General features: G+C 50.2%; 1 protein-coding gene across 1 annotated transcript; it reads right to left on the bottom strand.

Moving 5' to 3' along the window:
• Positions 1-1,990: 1,990 nt before the first annotated feature.
• Positions 1,991-14,812, bottom strand: RAB21 (RAB21, member RAS oncogene family). Its single transcript, XM_009901304.2, has 7 exons — positions 14,547-14,812; positions 8,631-8,690; positions 8,360-8,467; positions 6,003-6,066; positions 5,136-5,190; positions 4,338-4,426; positions 1,991-2,580 (listed from the first exon to the last, which is right to left on the bottom strand). The coding sequence occupies exons 1-7, from the start codon at positions 14,694-14,696 to the stop codon at positions 2,441-2,443; spliced, it is 666 nt and encodes a 221-aa protein (XP_009899606.2). The 5' UTR covers positions 14,697-14,812; the 3' UTR covers positions 1,991-2,440.
• Positions 14,813-15,695: the final 883 nt, after the last annotated feature.

Below are 15,695 nucleotides of genomic sequence, written 5' to 3'. Positions count from 1 at the left end.
AAAGCTCATCCAGTCCAACCCCCTCTGCAGTCAGCAGGGACATCCCCAACTAGATCAGGCTGCCCAGAGCCCTGTCCAGCCTCATCCTGAATATCTCCAGGGATGGGGCCACAACCACCTCCCTGGGCAACCTGTGCCAGTGTTCCACCACCCTCATGGTGCAGAACTTGTTCCTAACAGCCAATCTCAATCTGCTCTGCTCCAGTTTGAAGCCATTGCCCCTGCTCCTGTCCCTGCAGGCCTTTGCAAACAGTCTCTCTGCAGCCTTCTTGTAGCCCCCCTAAGGTGCTATTAGGTCTCCCTGGAGTCTCCTCTTCTCCAGGCTGAACACCCCCAGCTCCCTGGGATGTGTTCCTGTGTGATCTGCTCTAGGTGCTCCTGCTCTGGCAGGGAGGGTGGACTGGATGAGCTTTTGAGGTCCCTTCCAGCCCCTAACATTCCGTGACTTTGAGGAGGCTGCAGCCTTGACCACAGAGCCTTACCAGTTTCACTCCTCAGATCAATACAGGCTCGCTTCAAAGAGTGACTTTCATCCAACTGCCCAGACTGAAGGTACTGGGTTGAGATCTACCTGACCTGTTCTTCAGCTGGGTTCACTGCAGTTTGATATGAGAACATTATTGGTGTTACTATACTCACACACAGTCACAAATTTGCAGTTCACCCTGAAGGACTGCACAGTCAGGAAGCTTTTATCTCCACCAGCATGAGCAGCTCACCTTTGTCCATCAGGCACAGAACCATGTCAGAAAAGCACAGCAATGATAGCTCAAGAGAAATTACCTACAGCAGTTTAGGCAGGAAGGGGGGGAATGCCCAAGGGGTGGTCTGTATCAAAGCCATCTACTATTTCAGAGGCAAACCATCAGCTTGAAGCCAGCACAGTCCTGACCTGTCAGACTGACCAGTTACTAGCGTGCCTTCTGTGGCTCAGAACACCCCCACGCCACTCAGGGCACTCCAGTGCAACACTAACTCTCCCCTTCAGAGAAAGGAAGGCCAAGGAAGGCTCTGTTTTGTCAGAGACATCACCTTTACTGGTTTTCCAAGCATGACAACTCAAGTAAAAAAAGAAAAGTCAGAGCACAAAACATTTTGAAGTTCCAGCTACCACTCCTGGTGTTCCTTTGTGACTGGAGAGCTCACACTTCTGTTTCTGAACACCCTCCTCCCAAAACTTCAGTGGGCTTCAAAGTACTTCACAAGAGAAAGAGCCAGTCAGGAATAAGGTCAGTTCAGTCTGCCACCCCCAAGTTACAACTGCAGCTGGCACATCTTCCCACTTCAACACTCCCCATCAGGAGCAGCTCTGCTTAATGCCAACTCACTTGTTCACTCGTGCCCTGCAGCATGGGGCAGGGGGAATACTGTGCTCATTAATGGTTTGTAATGCTGCCTTGAGACACAAATGCATGAATGCACCTTGGGAGTCTCCCAAGCACCTGGCTTGCTGGCTACCAGAAGAGATGAAGGCTAAACTTGTTTTGACTTTCTGGGGGCATTCCAAGAGGCCAACAGAACTGCAGGCAGGATATATGCATGCACCAACTGCTCCAGCTGGGAGTCCAACACCTCCACGCCAAACAGCAGCCTAAGGAAGGATTCTCCTCCTGCTAAGGGGATGCTCTAAACTCTGCTGCTTGCCATCAAAGGCCTAAAACAAAAAAAAGTGAGTGTTGCTGTAGCTATGAATGTAGCTGTTTTCAGGGTGGGGGGGAACAGAAGGAGCAATTCAACAGTACACATGAAAAGCATCTTCCACTGACTGATTCACTTCACAACCACTGACAAGACTGATGTACAGATTTCTGCAGCTGTAAAAAGCAGATAAAATATTAAATATGTCATTTACAAGGGGGTTTTACCAGCTTGGCATACAGGATGAACAGAATGTAGCAAAGTAGTTGACAGTTAGAGGCCTGTGGAGGCCCTGCAAAAATATTACTTGGGATATCTGCAAATTTAAGGAGGGAAAAAAAAACCCAACCCAACCCAGAATGATGCTGCTGCTGCTAATGATCAGTTTGGATTCTTTTAGAAGTGATACAAGTGGGATCCACCACGAAATACCAAGAGCTGCTGCAAAGAAAAGAACCTGGATACCATTCCACAACAAGGTATATAAGTTATTAAATAATGATCTGATCTCAAAGAATATAAATGAAGCCTTTAAGTAGGTCTTTTCTACATGCACATTACTCCTCATTAAAGGAAACAACCCAAAGATGCAAAAGGCCCTTGGTAATTGCTCTGTTAAACCACGGCAGGCAACGCCAGCTCTCTGGCCACCGACGCCACTAGTTTAGCACTTAAGGTCTCTGCAGTGTTACATGGGATTACTTTTAAATACTGTTAATTCTATTACTCCATTGGTAAAGAGGGTGTGACTTGGAACATGGCAGTCTCCATCTCCAGAGGGCAGTGATGCACAGTCCTAGAGCTATCCAGAAGAACAACAGCCTCCGCTGCTCTGTACTTGTGGCTCGTCGTCGATGATCTGTACGCCTCGCCGGGCCGGGCCGGGCTGGCTGGAACCGTTGCCTCTCGCTCTCTCCTCCACTTGAGCAGTTTCTATCATTCCTGGGAAAGGAAGAAATGGATGAGGGGACATCCCACTGCATTTTCTCACACACACAGGACTGAGATCTTCATCTGTTTTGAGTTCCATGCGCTAAGTTGCAGCCAGACCGGTTTGGTTTCCCCTCTGTTACGCACAGGGTGTCACGTGGCACAGCTACACGAACACACCGACAGCATCCAAAAGCAGGACAACACCCAGCAGCCCTGACCAAGGGCAACCTTGGATAGAATCACACAGCTGTTAGGGTTGGAAGGGACCTCAAGGATCATCCAGTTCCGACCCCCCTGCCATGGCCAGGGGACAGAATACAGAATTAACCAGGTTGGAAAAGACCTTGGAGATCATCAAGTCCAACCTGTAGCACCTCACACCACAGCAGGTTGCTCACAGCCACATCCAGCCTGGCCTTCAACACCAACAGGGATGAGGCTTCCACCACCTCCCTGGGCAGGCTCTCACCACCCTCATGGGGAAGAGCTTCTTCCTGACATCCAGTCTGAATCTACCCACTTCTATGGGTAGATGTGCTGATACTCTGGCATTAGTACCTTTAAAGGTAGATTTACCCACCCATAGCAAAAATATTCCTTTGAAGGAAGTAAAAACACAGCACCCACCACACATCCACCACCCCCCTTTTCACAGAACCATAGAATTGTCAGGGCTGGAAGGGACCTCAAGGCTCAGCCAGTTCCACCCCCCCTGCCATGGGCAGGGACACCTCACACTACAGCAGGTTGCTCACAGCCACATCCAGCCTGGCTGCAAACACCTCCAGGCAGGAGGCTTCCACCACCTCCCTGGGCAACCTGTGCCAGTGTTTCCCCCTCCCCAAAGCCCAGACATGCTCTGCAGACATGCAGATTTGGCTTAAATGAGCAAAATCAATAGGACCATTTCCCTCTGTTAGGTTTCTAAGCCACATTTGTGACCTGTAACATTTGCTTAGACTGCTGGGTATGATTTGCTTCGCTGCAACTTCAACTTTATCATTTGTAATTAACATCCTTTGAGGAGCTTTTTGAGAGAGGTTTAACAGAGGGCTTGAAGCAGGCAGCAGTGAGAGCAGTCACACATTTGATCTGAGGTTCCTATTTACAGACACTGAGGGAAACGGCTGTCAGTGGTCCAGCAAAGGACAAAGGGATCATTTGGGAGCACAGCATGGCTTTGCAATGCTGTAAGCAACTGTACATGAGGCTTCCATAGCTGTTACAGTACACAAGTGGCTTAAGGGAGACTCAGATGAAATCAGTTCTTAGTTTACAGAAGGGCTTTTTTACATGCCCTTAAGCATTCACAGGGTGTCAGGGGCTGGAAAGGACCCAAAGAAATCAAGTCCAGCCCCCCCTGCCAGAGTAGCACCACACAATCTAGTGCAGGTCACACAGGAACACATCCAGACAGGCCTTGAACGTCTCCAGAGAAGGAGACTCCACAACCTCCCTGGGCAGCCTGCTCCAGTGCTCTGGGACCCTTACAGTGAGGAAGTTCCCCCTTGTGCTGAGGTGGAACCTCAGCTTACATCCATTGCTCTTTGTCCTATCCCAGGGAGCCAAGTGAGCAGAGGCTGTCCCCTCCCTCCTGACCCCCAGCCCTCAGATATTTATAAACATTTATTAAATCCCCTCTCAGTCTTCTCCTCTCCAGACTGAACACCCCCAGGTCCCTCAGCCTCTCCTCACCAGGCCCCTAACCATCCTCAAGCCCTGAGCATTTTGTGGACAAGCCCTTTGGTAACCTGGAGAATACCTACTTTTACAGAGGTCAAGGAACAGTTCCTCGATTCCTTTGTTCTGTTTAGCTGAAGTGTGATAATGTTTTGCTCCAACAGATTCAGCATACCTGTAGGAATGCAGATAGAGAACTTCATTGGACCAAGGGACTTCATCTGAACTGCTTCACACAAAGCAAAAGGATGATCACAAGAAGTTTTACTCCAAGTTGAGAGTTAAGCTACACATGCTGACTTATTACACAAATAGAATTATGTGGCTAAAGCTGCCATGACTGAGCATTAGAATCACAGAACTGTCAGGCTTGAAAGGGGCCTCAAGGCTCAGCCAGTCCCAACCCCCCTGCCATGGCCAGGGACACCTCACACTACAGCAGGTTGCTCACAGCCACCTCCAGCCTGGCTGCAAACACCTCCAGGGATGAGGCTTCCACCACCTCCCTGGGCAACCTGTGCCAGGCTCTCACCACCCTCATGGGGAACAACTTCTTCCTCACATCCAATCTCAGTCTCCCCATTTCTAGCTTTGCTCCATCCCCCCCAGTCCTATCCCTCCCTGACACCCTACAAAGACCCTCCCCAGATTTTTAGGGCATTTTCAGGTCTAGAAATGCATTTAAAGTGCAAATGCTGACTTTAATCAAAGTTACACTTTGGCCAGTAAGGACATTCTGGGACTCTGCTACTAGGAGAACACTTCACACCACAGCCAGCTACACACTGCAGCTTTATGGCTGCCAGCTGTTAACAGCACCACAAGTTCCCTCCTCCAGCATAGTTCCACAGTGACTGTTTCTATTAATAACTGGGGTGACTTACGTTTCTGCTTCTTGAACCAAAACATGTCTCTCTTTTTCCAAGTCTATTTTGTTACCTGTTGAAAACAAGTTCAGCTTTCAAGTCTGTATGCACCAAAGTGACCCAAAGCAAGCAGTAGTGTAATCACTTTCTTACAAGCTGTCCCAGTAAAGACTGGCTTCTTACACAGGCCTCAACTGGGAGCACAGCATGATTTGAGAATCCCCTTGCACTCCAGCATTTACAGGCAACAAAGATGAAGTTTTGCTTTGGTAAAGGGATCAGGAGAGCTAAACACCTCTTTAGAGCCTACCCATTGAGCCTTCCCCCTTTCCTGCATAATGCAGTGGCAGTTTGTGTGCTGCAAAGGCAGATGTTGCAGACTATCAGTCAGGGTTGGAAGGGACCACAAGGATCATCTAGTTCCAACCCCCCTGCCAAGGGCAGGGACACCTCACACTATCCAGACATCTAACCTCCTGGGAGTGTTTTCATCACTAGATCCCATTTAAAATCTAATCCCAGCAATTCTGTCACATGGTTTGCACTGGAACATTGAAGCTGTAGGACTCATTCCACACCCCAGGCACTTGACAAAAAACAAGCAAGCATCTAGTCTGTGCCACTGAGAAAGGTAAAAGTCATGCCTGAGTGCCTGCAAGAAGTTGTGTTTCCTTCTTAAACCAATCTGCAGGTGTCTATACCATGCACTTGTGACAGGGTGCATCATGACACACCTTGATTGTGAGCTGCTGACATTCCTAGCTCTGACTGCAAAGAGGCAATGAACAGAAGCCTTGCCCCTTCCTGTGCACAAGGTGCCAAAGCAGTGTTAAGAAGCTGTTCATCAGAAGCAGTGCTAAGAATGGGATGTTAAGCCAGACTTACCTACTATACATAAACAGATTTCATTGCCCAACATTTTTCTCAACTCCTTCACCCAGTTTTTTACCTGCAAGAAGAACACAGGTGAGTTGAGTTTCCCTTTACACACTGCCACCTTAGGCACTGCAGAACTGACCCCTTTCCTTTCACTGTTTGCTCTAAAGCTTGGAACAATCCTCTTTAGACAAAATGCTCTTTAGACAGCTACACATAGGCTTGGTTCAACTGAAGTGAAGAGCAAATGACTTAGACAAAATGGTTCAATTACTCCAGAAGTGTAACTCGCCACACTCGTGTCAGACCCACTCCACAGAACAAGTTCACTGCACTGGCCACTTGAGGTGAGGCATGAGAGCTTTTAGCTGCAGGCACTTACTAACTGATCACAAAAGGGACTTGAAGGGTAGAGGTACCTGAGCAGAGCTGCTCAGGTTAGACTGTAACAGATGTTGTGTGTCCTGAGAGAACAGATGGGACAAGAGTGCCGAGTCAGCTGGGGGCAAGGTAGCTCTCATCAGTCCTGTGGCATGCTTTCAAGCTGTATGATCACTGCATTGACTCTGCTATTTTAAGGGAATTCAAGTGGGGAAGAGATGCAGGCACTTGAAGAACCTAAAAACAGTTAGGATCCATCACACAGGTGATTATGTAGTAACTTCCCAGAAGAAGGGAACCTTGCTTTGAAGAACTGAAGTGGTCTGGTACCACACAGTGCCACTAAGCCAGGCTCAAATCAAAGCAGCACTGGGAAGTCATCACCATTCTGCAGATGGAGGGAAGAGCTCAGCTGCTAGCACAAGTGTTCACTTGCTCTTGGGGCACTACATCCTTACACTACTCCTATCACTGCTAACCCAAGCCTTGTCCATACAACCACAACTTCAGAGAAACATTAGGGCTGGAAGGGACCTCAAGGCTCAGCCAGCTCCAACCCCCCTGCCATGGCCAGGGACACCTCACACTACAGCAGGTTGCTCACAGCCACATCCAGCCTGGCTGCAAACACCTCCAGGCAGGAGGCTTCCACCACCTCCCTGGGCAGCCTGTGCCAGGCTCTCACCACCCTCATGGGGAACAACTTCTTCCTCACATCCAATCTCAATCTCCCCACTCCTAGTTTTGCTCCATCCCCCCAGTCCTATCACTCCCTGACACCCTAAACAGTCCCTCCCCAGCTTTCTTGTAGCCCCCTTCAGATACTGGAAGGCCACAATAAGTTCTCCTCAGAGCCTTCTCCAAACTGAACAGCCCCAACTCTCTCAGCCTGTCCTCATAGGAGAGCAGTTCCAGCCCTCTGCTCATCCTCATGGCCCTTCTCTGGACACCTTCCAACTTCTTATTCCTCTACACAGAAGTCCTGCTGCTTTTGCCACAAGCTGATCAGAGACACTCACTTAGGAAATGAGTGTCACCAGTTTTCAGACAGAACATCTTAGAGTGATCCCACTGATTTGACCTAGGGCTGGAAAAACCCTCACCTGCACAGACTGATCAACTAATACAGCTATCAAATAATTAGCTATCAATGTTCAGGTTTCGATCAGGATTTGAATTCTAAGTGTCTGTCCTCCCTAAGAAAGTAATGCTTCCATATCATATATGGCAGTTTCAGAGTCCTCAGATGTGTTCAAGTAACATCTTCTAGTAATCTGGTTTAGACAGCATCAGTCTCACAGTACTTAGAGGCTGGGAGGGACCTCCAGAGATCATCCAGTCCAACCTCCTGCCAGAGCAGCAGCACCCAGGGCAGTCCACACAGGAATGCATCCAGCTGGGGTTGGAAAGGCTCCAGAGAAGAAGACTCCACAACCTCTCTGGGCAGCCTGCTCCAGGGCTCCAACACCCTCACACCAAAGAAGTTTCTCCTCATGCTGAGCTGAAACCTTCTCTGGTCAAGTTTGTCTCCATTGCTCCTTGGCTTATTGCTGTGCACCACCCACAAGAGCTTGGCCCCCTCCCCTTGACCCCCAGCCCTCAGCTATTGGTAGACATTGATCAGATGAGTGGAGATCTGCATGGCACACTGCCACAACAGTACTGGTTCATGTTTGTAGCTTGTCACACCTAACTCACATCCAACTCTTACTCTTTGAGCAACCCTGATAGAAATTCAGGGTGAACAAGGAAGGGATGCATTTTCATCCTGCCATCTCCATCTGCAGATCACAGTGCTTTGGGTTGGAAGGGACCTTAGGGACTATCTAGTTCCAACCCCTTGGCCATGGGCAAAGGTGCTTCCTTCCAGACCAGTGTAACAGGCATGGCTACTGCTGACAACAGACTCCCACTTACACATTCCCATCACAGATCACCTTTCCATCAGTTCACATCTCACACAGAGGTAAAAATCTGTCCAGTACCTTCTGAAAAGAGTCTTCATCTGTTATATCATAGACTAGAATAGCTCCATTAGAATCCCTGTAGTAGATGGGCCCCAAAGCATGAAATCTTTCTTGGCCAGCTGTATCCTGCATTTAAAACACACATTTGTTGGCATTGAAGACAAAGCAAACAACACTTCAAGCAGCTCCAAATACTCTGAAATTTTTACTTGTAATTTGTGTGTCTAAGTAACTTTTCAGGAGCATATTCTGTTTAGCCAGAAGAGAGAAAACAGGGAAGCAAACATACCCATATGGCAAGGTTTACTCTTTTCCCACCAATATTTAGCTTCTTTGTAAGAAAAGATGCCTGGAAAGCAAAACAGACTGCAGTTAGGTTTCACACACAAATGTCTCATTTGACTTCAAATTAATTTACTCCTCAGAACTACTGCAGCAAGGAAAGGCAGATTCCTGGATCTGAATCCTCTAACACAGAAGACTGAGTCCACACTAAGTAACTTTACTGCTGTTTGCCAGGAGTCTGTGCTAAATCAATTTGGCTGAAGACAATTATTTGCTACCTTCTTATGTTTTCTCCTTCATTTCAGAAGGATGAGAGCTGTGTGGAAAGGTCCTGAACACACAACACTGATAAGCCTGAGCTGAACTTGAAGCATTTCACAAGAGCACAGGCAGTTTGGGTAGGAAGCAGCCTGACAGGATTCGAAATGTGCAGGAATTAGCAAAACAGTTGGTGAGCTATCAGAGCAAAGTAAAACAATTGGAGCTCATGGCTAAGAGTCTCAGAAGTATTCTGTGTGTCTCTTATTTGGCTGCAGGGAGCTGACATCACTCAGCTGGCTTTGGGAGCTCCTTGGGAGCAGTGGTGTGGTTTGGGGGGGGGGTGTCCTGAAGGCTCCACAAAATGCTTCTCAGCCAAGACACAAAACCAAAGCAAGGATAAGAAAGGCTGCCTGGAAGAGTTGCACCAGGTTAAGTTATGAAAACATTTCATGGGCCCAGTGCATTCTGCAAGATCAGTCCAATGCCAGGAACTTGAGAGTGTGTCTGCTCTCCAAGCCTGCAGGAGCCACGTTTTCAACCACCACCTCTGTTACCAACTGTACCACTCAGTGTCTAAAACAGGAGTTGAACATGTAATACCAGTTTAATAGGCCAGAAGAGGGTCTGAAAGGGTTGATGCATCAAGAACCTGCTCCTCCAATTCCCACACTGACATGTTACTATCAGACCATTCAGTTGCCAAGGGTTAACTTTTGCCTTTCTCCTTACATTTCACTCAGTTTCCCTTTCAGCTTTGCCTCAGCTTGCATCTGGACCCCAACAAGCACTCAGGGATGTTTTATGATACAGTCATCCTAGATTATTTGAGGCTGGAGTGAGGCAGCTCAGCATGAGATCTGTGTGAGCACTGACCAGGCATTGAACTAACTACAAGTCTCATGTGTTTGGAAAGTGTCATGGGCCAGATCAGCTGCCTGGACTAACTTGCTGCTTAACTGCATCAGCAACCAGCACATGTGCAGGAGACCACAGCAGTTCAACTAACACCAAGCTAAACTACTCTGAAATTGCCTCTCTGGAGTGCTTCCTGTGTTACAGTTCAAGTCATACAATCATAGAATTGTCAGGGTTGGAAGGGACCTCAAGGCTCAGCCAGTCCCAACCCCCTGCCATGGCCAGGGACACCTCACACCACAGCAGGTTGCTCACAGCCACATCCAGCCTGGCTGCAAACACCTCCAGGCAGGAGGCTTCCACCACCTCCCTGGGCAGCCTGTGCCAGGCTCTCACCACCCTCATGGGGAACAACTTCTTCCTAACATCCAATCTGAATCTACCCATTTCTAGTCTTGCTCCATCCCCCCCCAGTCCTATCACTCCTTGACACCCTCAAAAGTCCCTCCCCAGCTTTCTTGGAGCCCCCTTCAGATACTGGAAGGCCACAATTTGGTCTCCTTGGAACTTTCTCTTCTCCAGCCTGCACAGCCCCAACTCCCTCAGTCTGTCCTCACAGCAGAGCAGCTCCAGCCCTCTGCTCATCCTCGTGGCCCTCCTCTGGACACCTTCCAGCACCTCCAGATCCTTCCTGGCACACAGGCTCCAGAACTGGACCCAGAGCTCCAGGTGTGGTCTCAGCAGAGTGGAGCAGAGGGGCAGAATCCCCTCCCTGGCCCTGCTGGCCACACTTCTCTTGCTGCAGCCCAGGCTCTGCTTGGCTCTCTGGGCTGCAAGTGCTCCCTGCTGGCTCCTGCTGAGCTTCTCCTCCCCCAGCACCCCAACACTAGCACCAGCACTAGAACACAAGGACAACCCAGCCTGAAAAGATTCTCTTGCTATTCCCTGAATAAAAGCAGGTGTCTGGCTCCTGCCCCTTGAGTGCTTCATCTTCAAGAGGCAAGCCAGGCATGGAGCACTGAACCTCCTCCTTGCACCGTGTTCCACACCCTCCCTGAGCTACCTTCAACAGCCAAGACAGCTTTTCCAGGTTATGCTAGTGCAGCCAAGCTAGCTGCAGCATTTGATTAACATAGCATCCACAGCTCTCCTGGGAGGCATATTCTGCAGTCCTCCACGTTTGAGAGGTTTCTCTTAACTGACTGAAAGTGTCTCCCCCAATTTCTATTACTGGGGCAAGAGGTTTGTTATTGTATTTTCCAGCACAGTTCACTCAGTATCAATTCATTGCTTAGAATTATTTCAAAGCAAACGCATTGGCCCTTAAGGTTTCAATCACTGGGAACCAATTCCATCTGTCCCCCCCCAGCTCTGACAACAGCTTATAAATTGTATTAATTGCCTGGGGAAAAAGCCCTCACTTTTCCACATTATTCTAGATGTTCTCTTATGTGAATCAGTTGCTACCTTCATTTCAGTTTTAAGGTGATCACTATCTTAAGTGCATGACCTGAAGCTAACCTAACTACAGCAACACATGCCAGCATGCTCCTAACCTCCAAGGAAGCTCCAGCTCACCATTTCCCTCTAGCCAGCACTTAGGGAAGAGGGCTGAGAAGAGAGGAGAAACAGCTCCTGCTTCCTAAAAGCCTTCTGATACCAGCACAAAACAAACTGCTGCTTGGGTGTACACAGGTTAACTTCACAATGATGCCTGAGTGTTACAATTCAGATAGGACAGCATCATAGAATCAGTCAGGGTTGGAGGGGACCACAAGGATCACCTAGTTCCAACCCCCCTGCCATGGGCAGGGACACCCCACACTAGATCAGGCTGCCCAGAGCCTCATCCAGCCTGGGCTTAAACACCTCCAGGGACAGGGCCCCAACCACCTCCCTGGACAAACCCATTCCAGGGCTTCACCACTCTCATGGGGAAGAACTTCCTCCTCACCTCCAGCTTCATTCCATTCCCCCTAGTCCTATCTCTACCTGAGATCCTGAGCAGTCCCTCCCCAGCCTTCTTGTAGCCCCCTTCAGATACTGGAAGGCCACAATGAGGTCACCTCAGAGCCTTCTCTCCTCCAAACTGAACAGCCCCAACTCCCTCAGTCTGTGCTCATAGCACAGACAATCACAGAGTTGTCAGGGCTGGAAGGGACCTCAAGGATCATCCAGGTCCAACCCCCTGCCATGGGCAGGGACACCTCACACTGCAGCAGGCTGCTCACAGCCACATCCAGCCTGGCCTGGCATACATTAAAGACTCCCAGTAACCCATTTAACGGCTTGCTCTGCTCCCCCCATCACTGGGTTCACACTGCAGGAAGCAGCAGCCACAAATCTATTTCCAGTTTGCAGAAAGCAAGTCTCACCACTCTCTTTGCTGCAGTCATACTGGAATAAAGAACTCTGAAGTGCCTTCCCCCCCAGCCAGCCCCTTGTCTCAGAATCCAGTGATCTTTTCATATGATTCATCCCTGTGGCTGCTTTGCTGAATGAGGAGCTAAGTACTTATCTAATTTTCTCTTTATTGGAGCAGAAGTAATGTGGTGCAATACTTAGATGCCACAAAAAAGAACAACTGCATCAGATGAAGGCTTTCCTGTTAAAGGAACTGCAGAAGTGTCACTGCTCTGCTTAAGCAGAGTTTTTCAGGGAAGATTTAATTTGCTAGTGGAAGAGCTTCACAAGAACTTCCTTGTAGGCCTGTAAGGTGTTATGCAGACAAGGTAACACTTCCCAGGAGGCACAGGGAGAGTCAAAAGCTACTGACAGGGCATTTTACAATCAGGAAGAAACAAATGCAGCTAAGGAGGCTCAGAATAGCAAAGCAAATGAGAAAAACAGTGCAGCCAGTTACAAGCTACAGGCAGGAAGGAGAAACCTAATCACAGTGGAGAGACAACAATCTCAGTATCAAGTGCAAGCATGAGCACATGCTTCCACTCCTCTACAGGCACACACACAGAGCCAGTCAAAACCAGACCTTCTCAAGCCACAGCGCCTAGAGAGGTTTTCCTGTCAACACTTTGGAGCCATTTTAAGGCCCAGGTTATGACATCTGTGCCCCAAGTCCGTTTTACAACTCACTTCAGGTTTTTCCACTGCATATTTACAAAACAAGACTGACCATAATGAAAACAAAACCACCACCCCCAAAAAAGCCACAGCTAAACTAACCACCAACCCCCAAACACACCAGCAAGCTGCATCACGTGAGACAGCACTCAGCATGGGATATCACAATCCAGCTACACATGGCCATTCCAAGGCACTTCAGATGACTGCTTGCCTAGTGCTACACCAGGGGAAAATCAGAGCTGCAGCTCTGACACAAGCTGCTATTCATTTCTGTAGTGTAGCAAATATTACTCACTCCATGGCAGAGTTAATCAGCTTGCTGTAAGTACACCATACCCAGCACATCTACCAACAGGTTCAGCACACTGTGTATATTGAGGGGGGAAGAAATTAAACCATCACCTTCTTAACTTTTTATAGCAAAACTGGAGCATCAGGATCTGTTTATGAAGCATTCACAGCCTTGTTTCTACTTCATCTCTGCTGCTTCTTTGGTTTCATGGGAAGGTTTCACCGTTAAACACGTCCAAGCCCATGAGACTCTTCCCCTAAGCGTGCAAGAATAGCGCATCACTACCCTGAAGCGCTCTCTCTGGCATCATCTGTTTGGTGTGTGCTTCAAAGAACCTCCAAAGTAATTCAGGAATCCACTAATGGCCCACAGGGGGGCAAGGCTTGTTCCTTTCCTTAACACAAAGCAAAACCAAACTGCATGAAGAGCAGTGCACAGGAAGAGTGCTAAACCCACACTCCCATACACGTGCTCACAACTGAACAGCAACGGCCCTGCAAGGGGTGACACTGTAAACAGAGAAAGCATGCAGAGACAGCCCAAAAGGCTTCACACACAGCTCAAACAGACTGAAAAAAGAACAGAGAAAAACCCAACATGTTATCCAGAGACCTCAGCCAGTGTAAGTGCTTTATTTCACACCATGGCATAGATGGCACTCGGTGCTGGTAGGTAATGGAAGGAGAGGACTTCCAAGCAGACACCCTGTCAGAGTTTCACAAAGCAGAATGGCACTTCTTCGTTCTTTCCAAGTTAGCAGACAGATCCAGGCCAAAAATTCAGGCAGATAACGTGACAAGCAACTAATAAGCCTCAGGCACCTTCTCTGTTATTAAACCCTAAGCCTTAACCTTGTAATCCATTTCGGGAAAGCTATTCTCTTCAGACAGCACTATTGAGGTGGTTCAAGTGTTGGGACACGAGGAAGACTATTATTAACAGGAATGAAGCACGTAGGAAACACTTAGTCATCAGTCCACTACCAACGATGACAATAACGACATGACTTTCGACTCATACTCCTTAACATTTAAATGATGGCATTCAAATACATAACCGGATAAAATGAGTAGTTAGCATTGTGAATAGACAGGAGGGCTTTTAAGTGATGAAAACTTAAGCGTGAAGCACAAAAACCCCAAACCAAACAGCACCAGAACATAAGCTCGCAGCAAAGCGGGCAGAGGACAGACACACAAAGCCGGCAGTGGTCCCTCAGGCCGCACTCCACAGGACGGCAAGCACCGAGACCCCAGCGCGGGTTTAAAGAGCGACAACCCACCAGCACCAGAGCGGAAGGCACAGGCCAGGACGCGCCACAGGGACAGCCCTGGAAGGTGTGCAAGGGGAGAAGAGCAGCGGACATTCCCCTCCCCACCTCAGCCTGGCCCCGGGGATCAGGGCACAGGCTCCCGGCCCGCTCCGCACCTGCAAGGTGGTGATGTGCTTGTCGTTGAACTTGTTCTCGCAGTAGCGCAGCACAAGGGAGGTCTTCCCCACGCAGCCCTCCCCGAGCAGCACCACCTTGAAGGAAAAGCTGCGGCCTCCGGCCGCCGCGCCGGACCCCGCCGCCGCCATCCGCGCCCCGCCGGCAAGCCGGGCCGCCGCCTCACATCAACGGTCCGCACCGCGGCCGCGGGGCGCCGCCGCCCACCGGGACGGGGACCCGCGGGAGAGCGAACGGGGAACTCGCGGGGCGGAGCGAGGAGGGGAGGAGAGGGGAAGGTACCGCCGAAACGCCGTGGGGGTTACGCTCGCGGAGAAGACACCAGCAGCCACAACGCTACAGCCACCGACGGCCCCGCTGCCCCTAATGGCGTCTCCTTCCTCCTACGTCAGGCGCCGATCGGTCACGCGCTCCGCCCCGCCGCCAATGGGAGGGGTGGACGCCACGGCGGCAGGAGGCCCCGCCCCGGCGCGGCGGAGGGGAGGGGCCCTGAGGGAGGGGGCGGACTCGGAGGCGGGGCCTGCTCTGGAGATGGGCGGGGTCAGGCGGCGGCTCCTCCTCCTCGGGCAGTTCCCGCCGCACCCCAGCGTCTGGCGGGCGGTTCGCCCGGCTTCGGTTCGCTGCGTTGCGCCCTGCTCTTTGCGTGGGTGAGTGTCTGCACAGCCGCCGGAGCACTGCTGTTGGTAAGGATAGGCGCCGGCTGGCGGCCTTCTCGGCCAGCTGCAGGGCGGGTGAATCATCTCCCCACAGCAGCTGGATTGTTCCACCGCCCGAAAAGGGCAGCCGGAGCCGCGGCTGTGGCCAAAGCGCGCCGTGGCGTGGCGGGGAGGCAGGGAGCTCCTTCTCAGGTCTGGCTCTCCGCAGCCACTAAAAATACTCGCGGGGAGCTGTGAGGCAGACCGCAGAGGGGTGACGCTCCAAGCCCGCACATGATAAACAGCTTTACCACACCTAGGAAATATTCTGCTTCCCTAGCTATGACATGTTAAACCCTATTGACTTCAGAAGTAGAATCACAGAATTGTTAGGGTTTGAAGGGACCCCAAGGATCAGCCAGTTCCAACCCCCCTGCCATGGGCAGGGACACCTCACACTGCAGCGGGTTGCTCACAGCCACATCCAGCCTGGCT

Source organism: Dryobates pubescens, chromosome Z, assembly GCF_014839835.1.
Source record: "Dryobates pubescens isolate bDryPub1 chromosome Z, bDryPub1.pri, whole genome shotgun sequence".
NCBI classification, from domain to species: domain Eukaryota; kingdom Metazoa; phylum Chordata; class Aves; order Piciformes; family Picidae; genus Dryobates; species Dryobates pubescens.
This window is presented reverse-complemented; position numbering and strand designations above follow the sequence as displayed.

What these genes read in the sequence shown, in the direction of transcription:
- RAB21 (XM_009901304.2), bottom strand. Translation starts at nt 14,696, where the DNA reads ATGGCGGCGGCGGGGTCCGGCGCGGCGGCCGGAGGCCGCAGCTTTTCC. An exon ending in AGCACATCACCACCTTGCAG is followed by an intron (nt 8,691 to 14,546) that starts GTGCGGAGCGGG and finishes TTTGCTTTCCAG; the next exon opens with GCATCTTTTCTTACAAAGAA. An exon ending in GAGTAAACCTTGCCATATGG is followed by an intron (nt 8,468 to 8,630) that starts GTATGTTTGCTT and finishes TTTTAAATGCAG; the next exon opens with GATACAGCTGGCCAAGAAAG.